General features: G+C 44.5%; 1 protein-coding gene across 1 annotated transcript; it reads right to left on the bottom strand.

Annotated features, from left to right (window-relative positions):
- Positions 1-6,265: 6,265 nt before the first annotated feature.
- smyd1a (SET and MYND domain containing 1a) lies at positions 6,266-23,284 on the bottom strand (the record flags this gene model as incomplete). Its single annotated transcript, XM_083641122.1, has 10 exons — positions 6,266-6,389; positions 7,124-7,292; positions 10,382-10,545; positions 10,781-10,873; positions 14,136-14,322; positions 15,282-15,320; positions 16,170-16,300; positions 17,644-17,857; positions 19,716-19,892; positions 23,148-23,284. The coding sequence occupies 10 exons, from the start codon at positions 23,282-23,284 to the stop codon at positions 6,291-6,293; spliced, it is 1,410 nt and encodes a 469-aa protein (XP_083497248.1). The 3' UTR covers positions 6,266-6,290.
- Between the last annotated feature and the right edge of the window lie 227 nt (positions 23,285-23,511).

Raw genomic sequence — 23,511 nt, 5'->3', positions numbered from 1 at the left:
TCCAACGCGCCCATGTTGACCATTTGTCAAGTGACAAGTCCCTTCGACACATTTAAGTGGAAATGATTGAAGAGGATTGTGGATTTCCTTTCTAAAAGAGTGCAGGAGAGATGGACTCAACCAATCAGAGAGTCTACCTGCCATAAGCAAACCAATCAGAGAGTCTACCTGCCATAAGCAAACCAATCAGAGAGTCTACCTGCCATAAGCAAACCAATCGGAGAGTCTACCTGCCATAAGCAAACCAATCGGAGAGTCTACCTGCCATAAGCAAACCAATCGGAGAGTCTACCTGCCATAAGCAAACCAATCAGAGAGTCTACCTGCCATAAGCAAGTCGTGAGTAAAGTGGAAAGCGACATGTTGCTGCTGCCGTTTGGATACAAAGTGAATGAACAAACTATCAAGGCTCATGACATCATCATCTTAACTCATCTGAACAACAATAACCCTAACGTGATACAATGGATGATGACGCTGATCAGCTTAACCCATTGATACCTGATGCAGCATTTGCGTGTATATCCCTCATTTGTGTGTGTATCCCTTTAAGACCGCATATGACGCGGTTCGCGGTCTTAAAGGGATACACACACAAATGCTGCATCAGGTATTAATGGGTTAAATCATCTTAACAACAATAACTTGCTGAATGCCAAACTGCATACCTTTATTTTTGGCCATTCTTTCACCCTCTTGGGATCAATGCCTGGCTGCTGCTTCTCATGAGATTTGCTCAGTCAGCACATTTGACAACTGACCGCTTGAATTCCAGTTCGTAGCCTATAGTTTTATAGTTTAATTGGTACATCCCTTTTGCCGTTTTTATACGGCAAGAAAATGTCAAACCCGTCACAGCCCTATTATAGAAATCTACTTTTGGAAGCCATCATTTTTGTCTGTGAAGTCTCGTTTGAGATTAAACGATTCAAGATGTTTATTGCCACTCCGGTTGCACAAGTACATTTGTGTGAAATTCTTAGGCTGGATGGCTCCGCAGGACATCAAATATAAGCCAGCAACGTGATAAATATGAAACAGCATAGAAGAACAGAAACACTCAAGAGCAATAAGAATATCAATTTGAAAAGAGAAAAACAACAATGGAGAAAAATGGCAGTGCAAGGTACTCCAATGAAATGAAAGGTGCCAGATGTCATATTTTTTAATGCACCAGGTATTGCACTTAGTCAATATTACAATCAGCCAGTCATATTGCACTCCAAACTTGTACAAGGTTGTGTGTGTGTCTGTGTGTGTGTGTGTGTGTGTGTGTGTGTGTGTGTGTGTGTGTGTGTGTGTGTGTGTGTGTGTGTGTGTCTGTGTGTGTGGGTGTGAGAGAGAGAGTTGTTTGTTGAGGAGTCTTATGGTCTGTGGAAAGAGGGTATTCCTCAGTCGGCTGGTGCGTGTTTTGGGGGTCCTGTTGTGCGGGTGAGTTGGGTCCTTAATTATCCTCAGGGAGCCCCTGAGGCACCGCTGGGTGTATAGTTCTTGATGGCCCTCGGGGACTTCCTGAGGCACCGCTGGGTGTATAGTTCTTGCAGACTGGGCAGCTCACATCCAGTGACAAGTTGGGTCGTAAAGCAGCCGGTCAGCAGGCTCTCCCTGAGGATTTGGGGCTTCAGGCCAGATTTCTTTAGGCACTTGAGGCCGTACAGGTACTGTGTGCCTTTTTTGACAACAGTGGTGCTGTGGTTGGCCCACGTCAGGTCCTGGTGGATGTTAACTCCCAGGTGTGTGCCCCCCCTTTTCTGTAATCCAGCAGGGGTGGCGAGATGGGGGGAGGGTCTGGAATTCAGTGGGGGGGGGGGGGGGGGGGGTTCTAGGGGGTCTGGTGTAGAAAGCATTCAGTTCATCCGGTAGGGAGGGTGATGTGTTTGGGGTTTGTTCAGTAACGGCATGGAGTCCTTGCCATAAGTACCTCGGATTGTTGGTGTGGGAGTTTGGACTCCATCTGTTTACTACCGTGTTCCCTCCTTGTCTGTTTCATTGTAGTCCTGAGTTTGTAGCAAGCTTGTTTTTTGTAGTCCTCTGGTGATCCACAGTTGACAGCAGTGGTCCGTTAGCCTATTTGTGTAAGATAACCTGTCTGTTGCTGGCAAACCTTTAAACTACGTGGAGAAGGCATCCAGATCTTCCATATTTCTGACAGCTGAGTCGCTAGCTGTCACTTTCTGCAACAAGTTCGGCTCCGCCCACAAAATCCGTAATCACTGTTCAGTCACTGCAAACATATAAGAGGTCTATAGGGTGGGGGGGAGGAGTGATCTGATCTGCTGGATGGCGGTAGCCTGGGTAAACCCAGCCTCCACGTGACCTCTATGTGCTATCAGTGCACGCTCTTGTTCTGGTTTAATTGCAGTGACTGAGTCTATTTCTGCTATAACACTTGACTTTCCTCAGGCATAGTCTGTGACGTCACGTTGAGGGCTGGGTTCACCCTAGTCTCTCCCCAGACTCAAATATTACGTTGAATCGCTGCACTCCGCATACTACATAAGTGAGTCTGTGACACTTCACAACCACTGCTGGCTTTTGAAGGCGGGTTGAAATTGAATGAGTGACAGGTCGTAGCACCGATGAGAGAGCGGTTTGAAAAATGGGCTGCGCCTCCCGTGTCGTCTGATCGCAAAGTCGTTACTGATTGGGGAGGACTGAATCCACCACTGGCATATGACTGGCCAAGTGAATGGTTCCCTCTCATAACCAGCCCTCTGAGGGAAAGTGTCCCAGACCCAGAGAGAGATCTGCAGCATGCAGTAACGTAGTGTATCAGCGTAAGAACTCTCATGGGTCTGGTGTTGAGACTAGATTCACCCAGGCTAGAATGGCGAGCGGGGGAGGGTTTTCTAGGCGTGACGAAAATGGCTGTAACAGTGGTCCAGGATGTTCTCGCCTCGGGTGCTGAAGTGGATGTGTTGATGAAGGTTGTGCAGTGTTTTCCTCAGATGTGTCTGACTGTTGTGAATTCCCGTGGTAGCCAATGAAGCATGAGAAATTCCAAGTCAGGGGAGCAGCATGTGCCGAAAGTAGCAATGTTACTTTGGTCACACCAGGGCCAGGCCCAATCTGGGAAACCCTCGATTAAACAAAACAAAACAAAAAATCTCTAACCTCTGGGGGCAGCAGCCCCGTTTCAATGTGGTGCAACAGGAACTCAAGAGGCGCGGTCGGCAGCGGAAGAAAATCCCTTTCCGCTCCCTGCGAGCTCTGCCATTGGCTCCAACCGACCGGCTCCACCCATTAATGCATTTCTTTTCCGCTCCCTGGGTGTCGCTCTCAAATCCGTCCGTCGCTATGAAACAACAATAACAACTCTAGCTCGTTGCTAGTAGCAAGTAGCAACTTGCTACACGCTGAAAATGGTAAGTGTTGACTGACACACCGGTCACGTTCACTTCATTTTGATGGGGTAAAGCGCAGCATGCATGCGAGCGCTGTTGCGCCCCTTTTGACAGAGCCTGCCGACAGATTTTCGATGCAAGTCGAAAGTCTGTCTCGAGCGATTACACCAGGCCTAGTTGACCATGAGACATACCCCACCCTCGAACCCTAAACCTGTTGGAGCGCCCCTTGTCTCTATGAACAGTCTTTTAAAAACCAAGTTAATACTGGAACACAGTCGTATATCATGTAGTTTTCATCTGAGAGACCTCAGCAAACGGCAGTGCACTTGACTTCAGTGAACTGAAACCTTTGATCAATGAACTACGACCTTTGACCTCTATGCAGGCGCCCAATCAGAGACGGACTGATGGACAGCTCTCACTGTGTTCTGCACAGAGCTTCTCTTTTCATTGTTTTACATCCATTGTTTTGATACTCTTTGTATAAGTTTGGGTATTGTGTTTTAATCCTGCCTTTTTCTCTCCAACGTGTGAAGACTGAAGAATGTGTATAACGGATAGGCTACATATTGTCCCTATTCAATAGGCTATGTCTGTCAATATGAACAACAAACAAATAAGATGTGTGTTTGTCAATATGAACAACAAATAAGAGTTGTGTGTTTGTCAATAAAAATGTGTGTTTGTTGATGTTTGAAATATGGGAGTTGAGTGATATCAGTCGGCATGATATACATTGTACCCATTTATAGAAATGTCCGAGTCAGAGGTAGTTTTGTTAAGCCAGGTTTCTGATAAAACAAACAGCCCAGATATCGATAGCTACTTGCGTTTACTCTCCACTACACCCCTGACAACAGAATAGGTAAAATAGCTACAGTACAAGTTCTTTATAAGTGCCTGATTTTTGTCACCCTATTATTCCATATATTCACATCTTGTTCCCCTGTACTTAGCCTGTAAGTTGCGGGCTGTATTCTAAAGCGTTACCTGAATACGCCTATATAGTCAAAAATGTTACTGATATGAATCGCACTCTTCACACGCATGGAATCTCCACCTTTATTACACACTAGTGGTTTCCAGGACTTTCTACGTGGCTCCAGAACTTGATGACCTGCCCATGACCTTCCCAGCACCATGAAAATGTTCAGTCCAGACCCAATGGTCCAGACCTGGGGTGTGGGTGTCAATTAAAGATAAGACACACAAACAGACGTCAACTTTATTATATAGATATAGATGTGATACATCTGTTCTGCACACGCTGGTGTTTTGTCCATAGGGCAGTGTACAGCACACGCTAACACCAAGGGGCAGGTGAGAAACACACAGCAGTGCTTTCTCCATAGGGCAGTGTACAGCACACGCTAACACCAAGGGGCAGGTGAGAAACACAGCAGTGCTTTCTCCATAGGGCAGTGTACAGCACACGCTAACACCAAGGGGCAGGTGAGAAACACAGCAGTGCTTTCTCCATAGGGCAGTGTACAGCACACGCTAACACCAAGGGGCAGGTGAGAAACACACAGCAGTGCTTTCTCCATAGGGCAGTGTACAGCACACGCTAACACCAAGGGGCAGGTGAGAAACACACAGCAGTGCTTTCGTCTACACGTCAATGTACAATACAACAGAAAACACCCTGGTTGCCAGAATAAAATGTCGGCATCGTATCTTTCTGCAATCCACAGATATGTAGAATATCACATTTCTGAAGCGAAAATGCATCGCATATCACGTTTCTAGATGTATACAGTGTTGTTATCGTCATAGTCTGCTATTGAAATAGATATGTGTATATCAATGTTATACACGTCAGAGTCTGCTATTGAAATAGATATGTGTATATCAATGTTATACACGTCAGAGTCTGCTATTGAAATAGATATGTGTATATCAATGTTATACACGTCAGAGTCTGCTATTGAAATAGATATGTGTATATCAATGTTATACACGTCAGAGTCTGCTATTGAAATAGATATGTGTATATCAATGTTATACACGTCATAGTCTGCTATTGAAATAGATATGTGTATATCAATGTTATACACGTCAGAGTCTGCTATTGAAATAGATATGTGTATATCAATGTTATACACGTCAGAGTCTGCTATTGAAATAGATATGTGTATATCAATGTTATACACGTCAGAGTCTGCTATTGAAATAGATATGTGTATCAACGTTATACACGTCATAGTCTGCTATTGAAATAGATATGTGTATCAACGTTATACACGTCATAGTCTGCTATTGAAATAGATATGTGTATCAACGTTATACACGTCATAGTCTGCTATTGAAATAGATATGTGTATCAACGTTATACACGTCAGAGTCTGCTATTGAAATAGATATGTGTATCAACGTTATACACGTCAGAGTCTGCTATTGAAATAGATATGTGTATCAACGTTATACACGTCATAGTCTGCTATTGAAATAGCGGTGGCCAGTGAGGGTGTTGTGGTCGGGGTGGATGGGGTCGTAATGGAGAGCCATGTTCGTTCCCCAGTCATGGTCACAGCGTTTCTAAAGTCTACATTTCAACCTGTGAGTCATTGAATGTTTTTCTTGTTTAAGCCTAACCCAAACCATAATCCTAACCTTAACCAAACTGTTTTACTTGCCTAAACATAACCAAAGTTGTTAAAAGTTGTTTTTGCATTTAACGTTGGAAAGGCAGGGAGGTTTTCAAATTAACCGCCTTTTTTATTTCAAATTTACATTGAGATTGTAGGTTTGCACACAGATGTAAAATGCCACATTTCAGAAACGTATTTTGTTTTGTTTCAAATTTACGTTGATATTCGACGTATGTATCCCCAGTTTGCAGACACGTAAAATGCCAACGTTTTATCCTGGCGAGTGGGTTGTCAAAAGATGGACGAGGCTTTGTGAGTCTTGAAGGTGCTTCTTGCTTTGTGGGAGCTGTGATTATCTCTGGTGCTTCAGGGCCGCCTCCCTCATGCTGTGGTACACATTCTCGTTCTGCTTGAACATGCGCAACTCCGCCTCCGTCTGCGTACGCATCGTCTGCAAACACAAAGCATATATGCAGTTCAAACTTGTTCCCACATTATATGAATTTAAACGGAGAGTTGTGATTTTCCTTATGTGGGGTTGTATGACGTATTTGCCGACAGTCAGTGTACTACATGTAGTAGAATGCAGCCGGGGCGGTCCCACTTTGGAGAAATGGAGACCGGCCGCATCGGGCAAGTAGAGCTGTCTGCTGCAGGGTCAAGAGCAAAAAAGTAAAAAAATAAAATAACACAACATTCTTCCATACTGCTCACCTGGCGTAATCCAAGTCTCCCCAAGCCCTGAGGTGCCCAAGTTGACTTGAAAATACGTCATTTACATTTACAACCTGTTTTTAGCTGAAATCTGCACATGAGCTCCAACAAGTGGGGCCCATCTACTGTAGCCTGCTACAGTGCAGATTTCAGCTAAAACACGTTGTAAATGATGTCTTTTCAAATCAACTTGGGCATCTCCGGTCTTGGGGAGACTTGGATTACGCCAGGTGAGCACTATGGAATCATTTTCTGTTTTTTTTTCTGTTACGTTTTTGCTCTGGACCCTGTTCACGCTCAGCAGACATCTCTACTTACCTGACATGACCGGTCTCCATTTCTCCAAACTGGGACCACGCCGGGCTGCATGTAGTACACCGAGTGTCGGCAAGTACCTCATACAACCACACATAAAAAAAAATCACAACTATCCCTTTAACTAAGCCCAAAGTTGATCCAAGCGTAGCCTACCTCCAGGTCTCTGGTGATGGGGTGGTTGGGGCCGTGGGTGACCATGAGGATGGCGTAGGCCTTGCAGATCAAGCCGTGGCCGGTCTCGATCTGCCCGGCGTGCCAGTGGGTGACGCCCGCACGCATGGTGGCCATGCCCAGCTGGGCGTTGTTGGGCTGGTACAGCTTTCTGTTCAGAGGGGGAAATGAGTTGACAGCAGATCATTTTGATTAATCAACGTGGTACTAGGGTTAGACGAGGGGTTTCCAACCTTTTTTGGCTTGTGACCCAATTTTGACGTAAACAAAAATCGAGGGACCCGAGGTATACCATCGATAATATCAGTAACATCATCAGTGACATTGTCAGTGATGTCACATGTAACAGTTTGCTTCTTTTTCCCCTCAGAATTCTGACTTCAATCTGAAAATTCTGACTTTAATCTCAGAATTTTGATTTATTTTTCAGAATTCTGACTTTATTCTCAGAATCCTGATTTAAAAGGTATAATCCCAAAGATTTTAATCTAAATTAAAAAATTAAAATAAAAGTCATTATCTCATAGTGAGTTAACACAATGGTGATTGAGGCTATGGCCCATTGATGGAAGCCTTTGCAGTATATAGTGACATTATGTAAAATCAGTAATGTCACATAATGCAATACAGTTTCGATCTCACCTGCAATTACCACTCATCGCCATAGGTGTCACCCAAGAGAACAGAACTGAAATCTTAGAGATTATCACTTTCACTTTAAACTCATAACAAAAAACAAACAAACAAACAAACAAACAAAAAGATCTCAAGTAACCCTAATTATCTTCGGTAGTTTTAAATTGTGTGTGGTGTTAAAAAAAAAAAAAAAAAAAAATCCAGGCGACTATTTGAATTCCAGGCGAACCCACTTAAGGTCGCGACCCTAAGGTTGGGAACCACTAGCTGTTAGACCCGTACATCAACCTCATCAGTGTCATGCACTGTCATCTGAAATGACCCTGACCACAGCAATAACAGAAATGTCTGTGAAACCTGCAATGAAATTAAATGTATTTTGAATTACTCTTTTAGTTTGAACTATGTGAGTGTACCTACCGTTGATATACACAATTATTAGGCATGGATGATATCCAAAGTTATCCTGCCGACACCATCCTGCGTCACTACTCACGTGTATCCCTCTACCATCCTGTGTCACTACTCATGTGTATCCCTCCACCATCCTGCATCACTACTCAAGTGTATCCCTCCACCATCCTGTGTCACTACTCACGTGTATCCCTCCACCATCCTGCATCACTACTCAAGTGTATCCCTCCACCATCCTGCGTCACTACTCACGTGTATCCCTCCACCATCCTGCATCACTACTCAAGTGTATCCCTCCACCATCCTGCGTCACTACTCAAGTGTATCCCTCCACCATCCTGCGTCACTACTCGCGTGTATCCCTCCACCATCCTGTGTCACTACTCACGTGTATCACTCCACCATCCTGTGTCACTACTCACGTGTATCCCTCCACCATCCTGTGTCACTACTCACGTGTATCACTCCACCATCCTGTGTCACTACTCACGTGTATCCCTCCACCATCCTGTGTCACTACTCACGTGTATCACTCCACCATCCTGTGTCACTACTCACGTGTATCCCTCCACCATCCTGCATCACTACTCACGTGTATCACTCCACCATCCTGCGTCACTACTCACGTGTATCCCTCCACCATCCTGCATCACTACTCACGTGTATCCCTCCACCATCCTGCGTCACTACTCACGTGTATCCCTCCACCATCCTGTGTCACTACTCACGTGTATCACTCCACCATCCTGCGTCACTACTCATGTGTATCACTCCACCATCCTGCATCACTACTCAATCCCTCCACCATCCTGTGTCACTACTCAAGTGTATCCCTCCACCATTCTGTGTCACTACTCATGTGTATCCCTCCACCATCCTGCATCACTACTCACGTGTGTCCCTCCACCATCCTGCGTCACTACTCACGTGTATCCCTCCACCATCCTGCGTCACTACTCATGTGTATCACTCCACCATCCTGCATCACTACTCACGTGTATCCCTCCACCATCCTGCGTCACTACTCATGTGTATCACTCCACCATCCTGCGTCACTACTCACGTGTATCCCTCCACCATCCTGCGTCACTACTCATGTGTATCACTCCACCATCCTGCATCACTACTCACGTGTATCCCTCCACCATCCTGTGTCACTACTCACATGTATCCCTCCACCATCCTGCATCACTACTCACGTGTATCCCTCCACCATCCTGCGTCACTACTTATGTGTATCACTCCACCATCCTGCGTCACTACTCACATGTATCCCTCCACCATCCTGTGTCACTACTCACGTGTATCCCTCCACCATCCTGTGTCACTACTCACATGTATCCCTCCACCATCCTGTGTCACTACTCACGTGTATCCCTCCACCATTCTGCATCACTACTCACGTGTATCCCTCCACCATCCTGCGTCACTACTCACATGTATCCCTCCACCATCCTGCGTCACTACTCACATGTATCCCTCCACCATCCTGTGTCACTACTCACATGTATCCCTCCACCATCCTGTGTCACTACTCACGTGTATCCCTCCACCATCCTGTGTCACTACTCACGTGTATCCCTCCACCATCCTGTGTCACTACTCACATGTATCCCTCCACCATCCTGTGTCACTACTCACGTGTATCCCTCCACCATCCTGTGTCACTACTCACATGTATCCCTCCACCATCCTGTGTCACTACTCACGTGTATCCCTCCACCATCCTGTGTCACTACTCACGTGTATCCCTCCACCATTCTGTGTCACTACTCGGGTCCTGCATCACTACTCACGTGTATCCCTCCACCATCCTGTGTCACTACTCACGTGTATCCCTCCACCATCCTGCATCACTACTCACATGTATCCCTCCACCATCCTGTGTCACTACTCACGTGTATCCCTCCACCATCCTGTGTCACTACTCACGTGTATCACTCCACCATCCTGCGTCACTACTCACGTGTATCCCTCCACCATCCTGTGTCACTAGTCACGTGTATCCCTCCACCATCCTGCATCACTACGTGTATCACTCCACCATCCTGCGTCACTACTCACGTGTATCCCTCCACCATCCTGTGTCACTACTCAATCCCTCCACCATCCTGTGTCACTACTCACGTGTATCCCTCCACCATCCTGCGTCACTACTCAATCCCTCCACCATCCTGTGTCACTACTCACATGTATCCCTCCACCATCCTGCGGGCGCAGTCCGCCGCCTCGGAGAAGAGCCGCAGGAAGCAGAGCACCTCACTGGCTATGCTCAGCACACGCAACTTGATGAGATGAGTGTCGGCCATGAGGGGCTCCTGCTTCTCCAGACAATCACGACACATCTTCACCACCTGCAACAGACCAGAGAGGGCACATGTATCGGAGGAAGCAGGTGCTAGTCTACAACTCTCCCCAGATCAGCAGAGGGAGTGGGGCAACGACCGGGATAGCAGGGGGGATTGGCCAAATACAATTGGGGAGAAAAGGCATTCCGTGACGTCAATGGCGGGGAAGCGTTGTCTCTTAAATAACGTTAGTGGACGGCAATGGTGGAGAATGAGTTAAAAGAAGGCAGTTGCAGCCTACCTCCTGGAAATTGCCCTCGGTGCGGCACTTCTCAATCTTCTCCAGACAATCCTTAGTGAAGGCAATCGCCTCCTTCACCAGTTTCTCAGAGGGCTGAGCGAGAATAAAAATCATATTATTATATTGTATTATATTATATTATATTATATTATATTATAATATATTATATTATATTATATTATATTATATTATATTATATTATATTACATTATATTACATTACATTACATTACATTATATTATAATTATTATATTCATTAAATTATTCTCATAATTCACATGTGAAAACCCAAATGTGAATTCAAAGCACACGTTTTATGGAGATGTTGGTTTTCACATGTCAACACATTTTCTTATGTTGTAAAAGGTTTACGCAGATATTTATTCCATTGAACAATTGAGGAAAAGTCTTACCACAGCAGTGTCTCAGCTCATCTCCCCCAGGGAGAAACAGCTCACAGTATTTAAAGTACAGTATAAGGGGTGTGGTGTTATTATGTTAACAGGAACTCAGTGTCTTAAATACAGAATTTCTCCACAAATGTCATCATGTCAAGTCTGCCAGAGACTACAAGGGTATATAGACGGTTTTCATGGAATTGTGTTGGAACAGTTTGGAAATTGGAGCGTATGTCCTGTCAGTTATTGTACCAGCAAACCCTGCAACAGGAAGTGAACTGGGGGAAATTTAGAATGTTTATGTTGTCGAATTGAAACCGTCTATAAATAAGCCACTGATAGAGAGGCAGAAAGACTACAACAATGAGAAGGATCTTGCTTACCTCTATGCCCTCTACTTCTACATATTTCATGATGTGGTTGAATATTATTTCTGGCCTACATGATAGTAACGTTTTAATAAAGTCATTGTTTTACACAAAAACTACAAGGCCATGTCCGTATTGCCGTGAATTGTGGATAATTCACGTAAGTTGTGTATTTTTAAATCAGTATGGATATTGCAATTATAATAGGGATGCAATCTACTGTTTAAATATGATGATGTGTAGACGATTGCTGTCACCTGGATCGTGGAGTCGGTCCCAGAGCTGGTGTCGTTGGAGCCATTCTGTGCGCAAAATGATAAGAGTGCCAGAAAGTCCATGCAGGCTACGGTTTATAACACAGCATTGGAAATTAGACCAGAACCAATGTTTTATAATAAACATTGAAAATAATCACAGTCACATTATTTGTATAGAGCAAGGCATTACAATAAAAGGTAACACTTTCTACGAAGCCCATGTCTATAACGCATTATAAGCATTATGTATAATGCGTTATTGCGCTCACAACTCACAATAATGCTTTATAAGTATAATCATAAAGCATCTTATAATGACATATCAAGTGTTATAATACATGATAAAAAAAAATCACGTGGATCATAATGCATTATAATTCCCATAGTTGTAATACATCGTAATCATATTATAAGGCATTACAATCACATTATAATGCATTATGATGTAATTATACATTTTTAATATTATTCTGTTATTTCTTTTTAATATAGATCATATTTAAATTCCTACATGCATTTTTTATTTTATTTTTTGCTACGGCCACTAGAGGGTTCAGTGAACCCCCTGAACCTACGCAAACTTCGCCCATGGTAGTAGCAGCAGTAGTAGTGGTGGTGGTGGTGGTGGTGGTAGTAGTAGTCAGTGTTGGGCAAGTTACTTTCAAAATGTAATATACTACATATTACTAGTTACTTTCATTTGAAAGTAATAAGTTACTTTACAATATTACTGTCTGTGTAGAGTAACTTGTTACTTATTACACTACTTTTGCATTACTTTTACCAAAACAACAGCAGCAGCAGAATGACATTGCCGCCCCGGAACCATCCCGAAAAATAATTTTAACCGCCATGAAGTCAGTGTAAACAATCCAAAATTCTAAGTATTATTCTTTTCCCTTTGTTATTGTCATCTGTAGTGGTTATTTGCATAAAAACACACAGTTTGATCAGGAAATGATTCTATCTTTATTTAAATATGTGCTTTGATTTTTTTTTTTATAACTCAATTTGTAACTTGAGTTACTTGACAAAGTAACTGGTATAATATTACTGAAATCCTATCAGTAATAAGTTATATTACTGAGTTACTGCTAAAAGTAATATATTACATGTAATATGCTACTTTTGTAACGAGTTACCCGCAACACTGGTAGTAGTAGTACTAGTAGTAGTGGTGGTGGTGGTAGTAATTGTAGTAGCAGCAGCAGCAGCAGCAGCAGCAGCAGTTGTAGTAGTATTGGTGTTGGTGGCAGTAGTACTAGTAGTAGCAGTAGCAGTAGCTACTAGTATTGGTGGCGGCAGTAGTAGCCTACTAGTAGTAGCATAGTACTAGCAGCAGTAGTAGTGGTCCCACAGATTGAACACCACACAAGGGTTGTAAATAGCCGAATAGCTACCATGTGTCTATTAACACCCGGGTGCAAATAGACACTCTGGATAATTGAATCAGTGAAGTGTGGTGAAGTCTGCAACCAAAAGGTGACGTCTGGTGTGGATACCCATAGAAACCATTCTCATTCAGATATCTTGAGGTACCTTTGGTTCACGGCACGCTACACTGTAGTTAGGCCATTCTCTTTGGTTAGGGGTCTAGTTTAGCTCGTGTTTAGTTTTTGTTTAGTTTAGATGATTTATTATTTATACATATATTATATATTATATATATATTATATATATATTTATTTATTTAGCACAGTAAAATCAAGAACAAACTAAAGGATACAAAAGGATGAAAAGAGTGTGCAGGTGCAGAGACAAGAAACCCTAATGGGCTTATGCGAGGTCTCTTACCTAAGAAATTAAACCAATATTAACAACAATTGCATCAAAACATACAATATAAACAAAAACAAGAGAGAAGAGAACAAACAAAAACAAAAGCAAACAAAATTTAACAAAACATGGGTGTTTAAAAGGCAACGTGAGGTGTAGTGTGTAATGTGAGAGGACTATGTGTGACTCAACAGAGAGCTTCTAGGATTGGATTTGTATATGAGATGATGCATGATGCATGTTTGGCTATGGTGATATATTTGTTCCATAGTATGGCTCCTCTGAAGCGTGTTGATTTGTAGTATGATAGTATGGGGGGGGGGGGTGATCTGAATGCATTGTATTATGTGTATGGATGTATGAATTTTGCTGGAAGTATGACCTACATGGTGCAGGGATAGAAGAGAAGGCGTCATAGTAGTGGCGGCATGAGTCGCACGTGCTCACGTATGCGACCAATCTATACGACGCCAGACAACTTTCTCTCACTTCCCATATCCAGTCAGGCACCGTAGCCAATCATCCGCTCGGACATGTGACAAACATGGCTACTAACCTTTCCGACCTTGATGGCGGTCATCAGGTCGTCTTTGGTGCGCATGGTGCACATGGTGCAGGTGCAGTCGAAATGGTACTGCTGCATCAGAATGCGCTTGCGGTCAGCAGAAACGTTGAGGAAATCCACATAGCTGACGGTCAGCTCCTTGCCCTCGGCTATTTTCCCGAGGGCACGAAGCTCGATCCTGGGGTGAGAGGAGAACTGGGTGTGGTTTGGTTTTTAGGACCTAATAGTGAACTGATTCTGGTACCAGTTAGGTACCAGTGACCATTAATGCCTTAAAATAACTACACGTCCATCAATTCACCCCTTAAAAGGGCGATTTGCTGATTTTCAACCAGCTTTGTATCATACAAAATTGGTATTATATGCAAATGAACAATGTTTCACTTCCCTCTTGCCTGGACCATTCACAGAACTTCCTGCTCCAAATGATGTGATAATGATGTCATTTGGAGCAGTTTTGTTATGGTGTCACTATTACTATCAGTCGCTATCACTATTACTATCATTATCACTATCATTATTACTATCTTTATCACTATCATTATTGCTCTCTCTACCTTCATTTGCAGAACTTCCTGGTCGAGGACATTTGGTGCGGGAAGTTCTCCAAATGAACAGGAAGCTCTCGGTCCAGGCAAGATGGAGGGAAGTTCAACATTGTTTATTGGCATACTGATTTTTTTAATGCTTTGTAAATGGCCAAAGTGGCCCTTTAATTCATGCAAACCCCCCTGAAAATGAGTTCAGGGTGTTATTAATGGAGGAGACCCCATCAAAATAACCTGTAAACTTGGCATTGACTTACCTGACATTATATGGGCTAGGAGTCTGTCTGTGCTACAACTCTGCTCAGTTAATAGTAGACACCAACTGATCCAATTTAAGGTCTCTCACCATCTTCACTATTCTAAGCATAAGTTTTTTACCAAGATTTACCCGTCTGTCTCATCACTGTGTCAGGTGTTGTGTGTCGGAGGGCACTCTGTCTCATGCTTTCTGGTCCTGCCCTTCACTGACTGGATTCTTGGCCAGGGTATTTGACTTTTTAAAGCTATTATTTATGAATGGATCATTTATCTTTATGTAATGGATAAATTAAGGATATTTCAGGGATAAAACTAGGACAGAAAGACCCACCTCCTTTTAGAATGAAGAGCCGGGTTCACGGCAGACTGGCTGCAAGAAAAAAGGACAGTAAAGGACAGTCAAACTAATACATACATATTTTCCACTAGGGTCCAAACACTAGGGTCTAAACAGTGCACCTGAACGCAACATGCAATATATACCCGCTGAATAAGTGTCCAAATGTTCATGTCATTCTGGCCAATACTCCACTTCTGTTATAGCATTTCAGTCTGCAATATGGAATATCTTACAATAATCTTTATGACTAAAAGTAGAAATTTAAATAATTAACTCGTTGGTTTTGGATTTATTTAGCTTCAAGAGTGCATTTTTGTTTGTGTGACCTTCAATACAGGCTTTGAGAATCCCGGGCCACTTACTGATACTTAAATTAACCCACTCATATTCTGGTTTATTTCAAGAAAAACATTTTGGCTAGTGGAAATTCTAATTGGCTGGTAACTTTAAAATCTAGCAGCCATATTGACAGGTAGTCAAAAAAGTTAATTTCAAGCCCTGAGAGCAGGTGCATGGTGACATAGGAGTGAGTGAGAAAAGGATCAAATATTGGTGGTTAAGACTGAATAATGACATCACAACTGTTAATTTAAAATGAGTTATTCCTCTAAACCTGGCTTCAAATGCCCCAAATTTTTCACACTGGCGCCGTTCGGCCCTCAGCAAAACCTGGTAGCGAGGACATTTTTTGTGGCCCTCTCTATCATCAAAGTTGCCCATCCATGGGTTACGGCATGACAATATTTGTTCGGCCCCCGGCAACAATCTGGGTTTCTCATGTGGCCCCCCATGAAAAATAGTTGCCCACCCCTGATCTAAGGTGATTAGCCAATCATCACACTGTTCGTCTCACTGGGCCATAGCACCTGAGAGACCTACCTGCCGTGGTTGAGGATGACAGTGCAGTTGGGCCAGCAGTCGTGGTTTACCAGACACAGATTAGGGAACAGACCCACCCCAACCGCCTGCAGACCCCTCTGGTCACTCAGAGTGAAGCCATTACAGCTGATCTACACAGACAGAGAGGAGGGGACATTACAGCTGATCTACACAGACAGAGAGGAGGGGACATTACAGCTGATCTACACAGACAGAGAGGAGAGGGGACATCACAGCTGATCTACACAGACAGAGAGGAGGGGACATTACAGCTGATCTACACAGACAGAGAGGAGGGGACATTACAGCTGATCTACACAGACAGAGAGGAGGGGACATCACAGCTGATCTACACAGACAGAGAGGAGGGGACATTACAGCTGATCTACACAGACAGAGAGGAGAGGGGACATTACAGCTGATCTACACAGACAGAGAGGAGAGGGGACATTACAGCTGATCTACACAGACAGAGAGGAGAGGGGACATTACAGCTGATCTACACAGACAGAGAGGAGAGGACATTACAGCTGATCTACACAGAGAGGAGGGGACATTACAGCTGATCTACACAGACAGAGAGGAGGGGACATTACAGCTGATCTACACAGACAGAGAGGAGGGGACATTACAGCTGATCTACACAGACAGAGAGGAGAGGAGACATTACAGCTGATCTACACAGACAGAGAGGAGGGGACATTACAGCTGATCTACACAGACAGAGAGGAGGGGACATTACAGCTGATCTACACAGACAGAGAGGAGAGGACATTACAGCTGATCTACACAGAAAGAGAGGAGAGGGGACATTACAGCTGATCTACACAAACAGAGAGGAGAGGACATTACAGCTGATCTACACAGACAGAGAGGAGGGGACATTACAGCTGATCTACACAGACAGAGAGGAGGGGACATTACAGCTGATCTACACAGTCAGAGAGGAGAGGACATTACAGCTGATCTACACAGAGAGAGGAGAGGACATTACAGCTGATCTACACAGACAGAGAGGAGGGGACATTACAGCTGATCTACACAGACAGAGAGGAGAGGACATTACAGCTGATCTACACAGACAGAGAGGAGGGGACATTACAGCTGATCTACACAGACAGAGAGGAGAGGACATTACAGCTGATCTACACAGACAGAGAGGAGAGGACATTACAGCTGATCTACACAGAGAGAGGAGAGGACATTACAGCTGATCTACACAGAGAGAGGAGAGGACATTACAGCTGATCTACACAGAGAGAGGAGAGGGGCACAATACTATTTTTTTGCTTTTGTTGTTTTGTTTTGTCTTTTACTGTTTTTTTCACATGTTTGAAATAAAAAATGGTCAAATCGACACCCACTTTCAGTCTAAAACCCGCCTTCTTTTGATTGAAGCCGCACCCCCTCCGAGTACAGACACGGACACAGATAGGCTAAACATACAGATAAAGGTGTACTTGCTCATACATACGATGCCAAAGATGTGTGCGATGTGCTCGACGGTGTGCTGCTTGCCGCTCTGAGGCCAGTACTTGAGGAAGTTCTGGACGTCCACCTTGAGCTCCTTCAGCTGGGGTTCCACCAGGCGGGTCACATGCTCCTGCAACTGCTCCACAGAAACGAGCTGGCCATCCGACACCACGCCCGTCTCCTTCTGCATGCGCCACAGCACCCGAGCCGCCAGCCTGCCACAGAGAGAGAGAGAGGAGGCAATTACTTCACTCACGAGGATGCTGAGTGATAAAGTAAGGAAGGACTTGGAGTGCAAAGGAATGCCCATGGCTGATATCCCAGTGAGAAGGAATGGAGTCGGAGGAACCGGAGTTCTAATTGGAGGAGACCAGTACTCGAAAATAGTCACAGGAAAAAATGTTGAAACTTGAAGATGGCCTAGTCGCACTGGAAAGTATGTTTGGATGGTTGGTGCACGGAGAAGTCACCACTCTGAACATCATCACTGAAGCTGCTGATGTGGAAGTCTGTGTTGGAGAAGATCAAGCACTCTCAAACCTCTCAAACCAGTTCCATAATTTTTTTTTTAATCACTTGGAATCCACAATGATGAATCACAAGCTAAGACGGATGAAATGGCTGTGAAAGGATTTGAAGAAACTAGGGGTGTCACGATACACTCAGTTCACAATACGATACGATACACGATATTGGGTTCACAATAACGATATGATACGATATTTTAACTATATTTTTTTGCGATCGATTTTTAAGTTGAGGGGGCATCCTCCACGCTAATTTGAGTAATTTCACCATTTTCATCCTCTGTGCCTGTATCGTCCCTCGTCTGTTCAAACAAAGCAATGAAAAGGAGAGCGAGCATGCAATCAGATGCAGATCAGTGGCACCATGTTCAGCTTATTTTTCTTGCGATATGAGATTTCATCTCAACGATACATATCGTCACGTTTTGATATCGCGATATATCGTGGGACGATATATTGTGACATCCTTAGAAGAAACTGTGGAGTGGATTGGAGACATGGAAAGAAGAACAGGTGATTATAGCTCCTAATTATGTAACAGCAAAAAATAGATTTGATCATCTGATTAGAAGGTTTAAAAATAACTCTTTTTGATCATATGATGACGTCATTCAAAATAATCTGAAACAAGGCAGAGTGGAATTAGTAAACGATAACGAGACCAATGGCCTCATTTACTATTTGCCTCATCATGCTGTCATCAAGGAAGACAGATCTACTACAAAGAGAAGAGTTGTATTCGATTCCTCGATGGTCTAAATGCTGTTTCAGAGGTTTTTCCTGTAGTCGTTCACATTCTGTTTGGCATGAAAATGGCCAGAAAGGGGGTGCCTGGGTAGTGTCGAGGTAAAAGCACTCACCTACCACCAGAGGGCGTCTGGGTAGTGTCGAGGTAAAAGCACTCACCTACCACCAGGGGGCGCCTGGGTAGTGTCGAGGTAAAAGCACTCACCTACCACCGCGGAGAAACTGGGCTCAATTCCCGGTAGCGGTACCTCAGGCTTGGTCAGGCGTTCCTACAGACAATTGGCTATGTCTGTGTGGGTAGGAAGCCGGTGGGGGATGACTGAGCTCTGGTCGCTGCACTAGCGCCTCTGCTGGTCGGTCTGCTCGGGGGGAGGGGAACTGGGGGAATAGCGTGATCCTCCCGCACGCCACGCCACGCCCAGCCGGTGAAACTCCGCCCTGTCAGGTGAAAAGAAGCGGCTGGCAACTGCACATGCATTGGACGAAGCGTGTGATACAGTAGTCTACAACTCTCCCCAGATCGGCAGAGGGGGGTGGAGCAATGACCAGGACAGCAGAGGGGGGAGTGGCCAAGTAAAACTGGGGAGGAAATGGGAGAAAAATCTGTAAAAAAAAGTAGCGAAAAAAGAAATGGCCAGAAAGATAGATACTGTAATGATAGATATTAGTCAAATAGAAGATATTGAATACTGCCACCAAACGACCTCTGCTGATACCTCGCAATCTTTTTCCTCAACCTGCTTAGTTAATTTCTCTGACCACCACCCCCCCATCCCCCTCGTCCTCAACCCCTCTTTACCGGACGTTCTCACTGGGCGCCTTGCCAAGCTTCTTGATGGCTCCACACTCCTGCTTGTGCTCGTCCCAGCATGCCGTCTGGCAGGTCCGGTCACAGTAGTGGGCAAACTTGCACTGGGCACAGCGGTGCAGGTTGGCCTGACGCCGGAAACAGCTGTGGCACACCTGAGTGGACAAACTGGAAAGGAAACAGGGAAAAAGGGTCATTCAAAGTCGGCCATTAAAGCTGCGTTAGGAAACTTTGCACACAGTGAGAGGTCAGTAAGAGGTCACAGTGAGAGGTCAGTGAGAGGTCACAGAAAGAGGTCAGAGAGAGGTCACAGTGAGGTCACAGTGAGAGGTCAGTGAGAGGTCACAGTGAGAGGTCAGTGAGAGGTCACAGAAAGAGGTCAGAGAGAGGTCACAGTGAGGTCACAGTGAGAGGTCAGTGAGAGGTCACAGTGAGAGGTCAGTGAGAGGTCACAGAAAGAGGTCAGAGAGAGGTCACAGTGAGGTCACAGTGAGAGGTCAGTGAGAGGTCAGTGAGAGGTCACAGTGAGAGGTCAGTGAGAGGTCAGTGAGAGGTCACAGTGAGAGGTCACAGTGAGAGGTCACAGTGAGAGGTCAGTGAGAGGTCACAGTGAGAGGTCAGTGAGAGGTCACAGTGAGAGGTCAGTGAGAGGTCACAGTGAGAGGTCACAGTGAGAGGTCAGTGAGAGGTCAGTGAGAGGTCACAGTGAGAGGTCACAGTGAGAGGTTACAGTGAGAGGTCACAGTGAGAGGTCAGTGAGAGGTCACAGTTAGTGTCCTCTAGAGAGAGAGTGGCGTCAGCGGAGGACCAAAATGCGAGACTCATTAGCCAATGAACAGCCAGGAATGGGTCTCGCGCTACTTTTGCATGCTAAAATAAAGCTGATAATGTACAATTTGATTCAAGGGGGGAAAAACCCTTTCAGAGTACAACACAAACTGTCTATTTTGCTGCAACTCAACAGTGCTGCTTAATCCAGGACCTTACTTCCTGTAACTCTTGAGAGTAAAAAACTGGTCCATTGGAGTGAATGGAGATGTCGGGACTCTTCTATCTACATGGCTCTGGTCACAGTGACAGGTCACAGTGAGAGGTCAGTGAGAGGTCACAGTGAGAGGTCAGTAAGAGGTCACAGTGAGAGGTCACAGTGAGAGGTCACAGTGAGAGGTTAGTAAGAGGTCACAGTGAGAGGTCAGTGAGAGGTCACAGTGAGAGATCACAGTGAGAGGTCAGTAAGAGGTCACAGTGAGAGGTCAGTGAGAGGTCACAGTGAGAGATCACAGTGAGAGGTCAGTAAGAGGTCACAGTGAGAGGTCAGTAAGAGGTCACAGTGAGAGGTCAGTGAGAGGTCACAGTGAGAGGTCACAGTGAGAGGTCAGTGAGAGGTCACAGTGAGAGGTCAGTAAGAGGTCACAGTGAGAGGTCACAGTGAGAGGTCAGTGAGAGGTCACAGTGAGAGGTCACAGTGAGAGGTCAGTGAGAGGTCACAGTGAGAGGTCACAGTGAGAGGTCACAGTGAGAGGTCACAGTGAGAGGTCAGTGAGAGGTCACAGTGAGAGGTCACAGTGAGAGGTCAGTAAGAGGTCACAGTGAGAGGTCAGTGAGAGGTCACAGTGAGAGATCACAGTGAGAGGTCAGTAAGAGGTCACAGTGAGACATCAGTGAGAGGTCAGTTTACAAAGTCCCTAATATTTCTATAGCTGCAACATTAAGTGATGAACACATTAATGCATCAATATATATTTAATCCAATAATTTAATACTGTATTATTCTGAAATGGGCCATTCTGCATAATGAGTACTTTTACTTTTGGTACCTAAGTACATTTTGTTGCTAATACTTTTGTACTATTTCTTAAGTAACATTTTGAATGCAGGACAGGAGTATTCCTACACTGTGTGGTATTCTTCTTGCACCGTGGCCCCAGACAGCAGTGTGTGTGTCTGTATGTAAACAGTTTACTCAGGAGGGTCTGCTCAGCCCGTCCTAAAGCAAAGTCAACATGCAGCCTCTGCCTACAGTCAATGGCCTAACACATTCTCTTTCTCTCTGTCTCTCTCTCTCAACTCTTTTTTCTCTGGAGTTTTGGACAGCTCCTGTCTTACACTAAGCAGATCCACGCATGCCTGCTGTGTATACTCACTGAGCCGAGCTCGATGCTCACTCTTATATGGCTCGAACACCAAGCTACCAGATCTGTGGCTAGCATTCCAGCTGACATAGAAACCAGGCTGACCACAGAGCTCACGCCCAGAGAAACACAAGTTATAGAAAAGACCGGAATATGGAGGTTCCTTTGGTGCAAAGAATATTGTTAAAACAAATCTTGAATCAATATATTTAAGAGCAGACATAAATGGATTCTTATCAGCTCCGTGCATCACAAATCTCTCCTCCCGCTCAACCAAAGACAGCGGAAAACACATTAATTGGCGCTGTGACTTGCACATTGTCGTTGCCAAAAGTAGTAGAACTGTGTCATTAATTTGACCCATTGCAATGTCATAATAATAAAGTCTGGCACACAGAGCTGCTTGAGAACGCAATACCATGTCATCTGAGGTACGATACAAATATCAAAGCACAGAAATAGACATATGCCTACAGGACTGTGCAAAACATTTGATTTCATTATTTTAATGTTTTGTGTGCACAGTCTAGTACTTGGACAGTACTAGACAGAGGTGGGAAAGGTACACACATTATTTACTTAAATAGAAGTACAGATTCAAGTACTGATTCAACTTGTTTACTCAAGTAAAAGTAAAAAACAAAAGTACATGGAGGCTCTGAAAGGTAACAAAGTATCAAAGTAAATATTATTTATATCGGCTGTTTCTGTGCAAAGGTAACGGAAACTCCTGTCATATTAATATAATTCAAAGAGTATTAAACTTAAAAGATCCCCTCCAAACATGTTTTAAGATGTATAAAAAGATTATAGGCTACTTTGATTAATAATTTGTGTGATATGGTTTTTCCACAAAAAGGTGCACATAATGTGTGAAAGTTGGGAGAGCGCGAGACGAGAGAGACAAACATTACATCGTTTTTGTCTGCTCTGTTTTGAAAATGTAAGGAGTAGAAACATATATTGTGTTAAAATGTAGGAAGTAAAAGTACAAAGTTGTCAGAAAAACAAATACTTGGTAAAGTACAGATACATGAAAACCCTACTTAAGTACAGTAGCAAAGTATTTGTAGTTAGTTACTTCCCATTTGCTGACACCTGCTGACATCATTGGCATTGCGTCAGCTAGACCTGCAAAGGCCAGATGAGAGTGACACATCCGTGCCACCTCACTCAGTCACTTGTGGAACACCACAACAGAGAAACTGGGCTCTGATAAGACCATCTCCCACGCACCTGTCGAACACCACATCAGAGAAGCAGTGCTCTGATAAGACCATCTCCCACGCACCTGTCGAACACCACAGCAGAGAAGCTGGGCTCAGAGAAGACCACCTCGCCAGCGCTGAGATCCTTGGTGGCCCTCAAGCCTCGCCCTTTCTTCACTGCATCAAACAGCTCCACATTGTCCATGTTCCCCACAGTCATAACACCGACTACAACAGAGAGGAGAGAGAGGAGAGGGAGAAAGTGCCCGAGGGAGAGACAGAGGCAGCGACCAGACAGATAGCATTCAATTTTCACAAACACTCAATAAGCACCTGCCCCCTCTCTCCTCAGCCTGACCCAAAAATAGCCTTGCCCTCTAGGGATCGTACCACCTCCCAGGAGGGGGGTGTGTGGGGGCAGGTGTAGGATTATGGGGTAGAGATGGT

This window comes from Poromitra crassiceps (assembly GCF_964638095.1).
Source record: "Poromitra crassiceps genome assembly, chromosome: 8".
In the NCBI taxonomy this organism is placed as follows: domain Eukaryota; kingdom Metazoa; phylum Chordata; class Actinopteri; order Beryciformes; family Melamphaidae; genus Poromitra; species Poromitra crassiceps.
The sequence above is the reverse complement of the archived record's forward strand: the minus strand, read 5'-3'. Positions and strand labels throughout refer to the sequence as shown.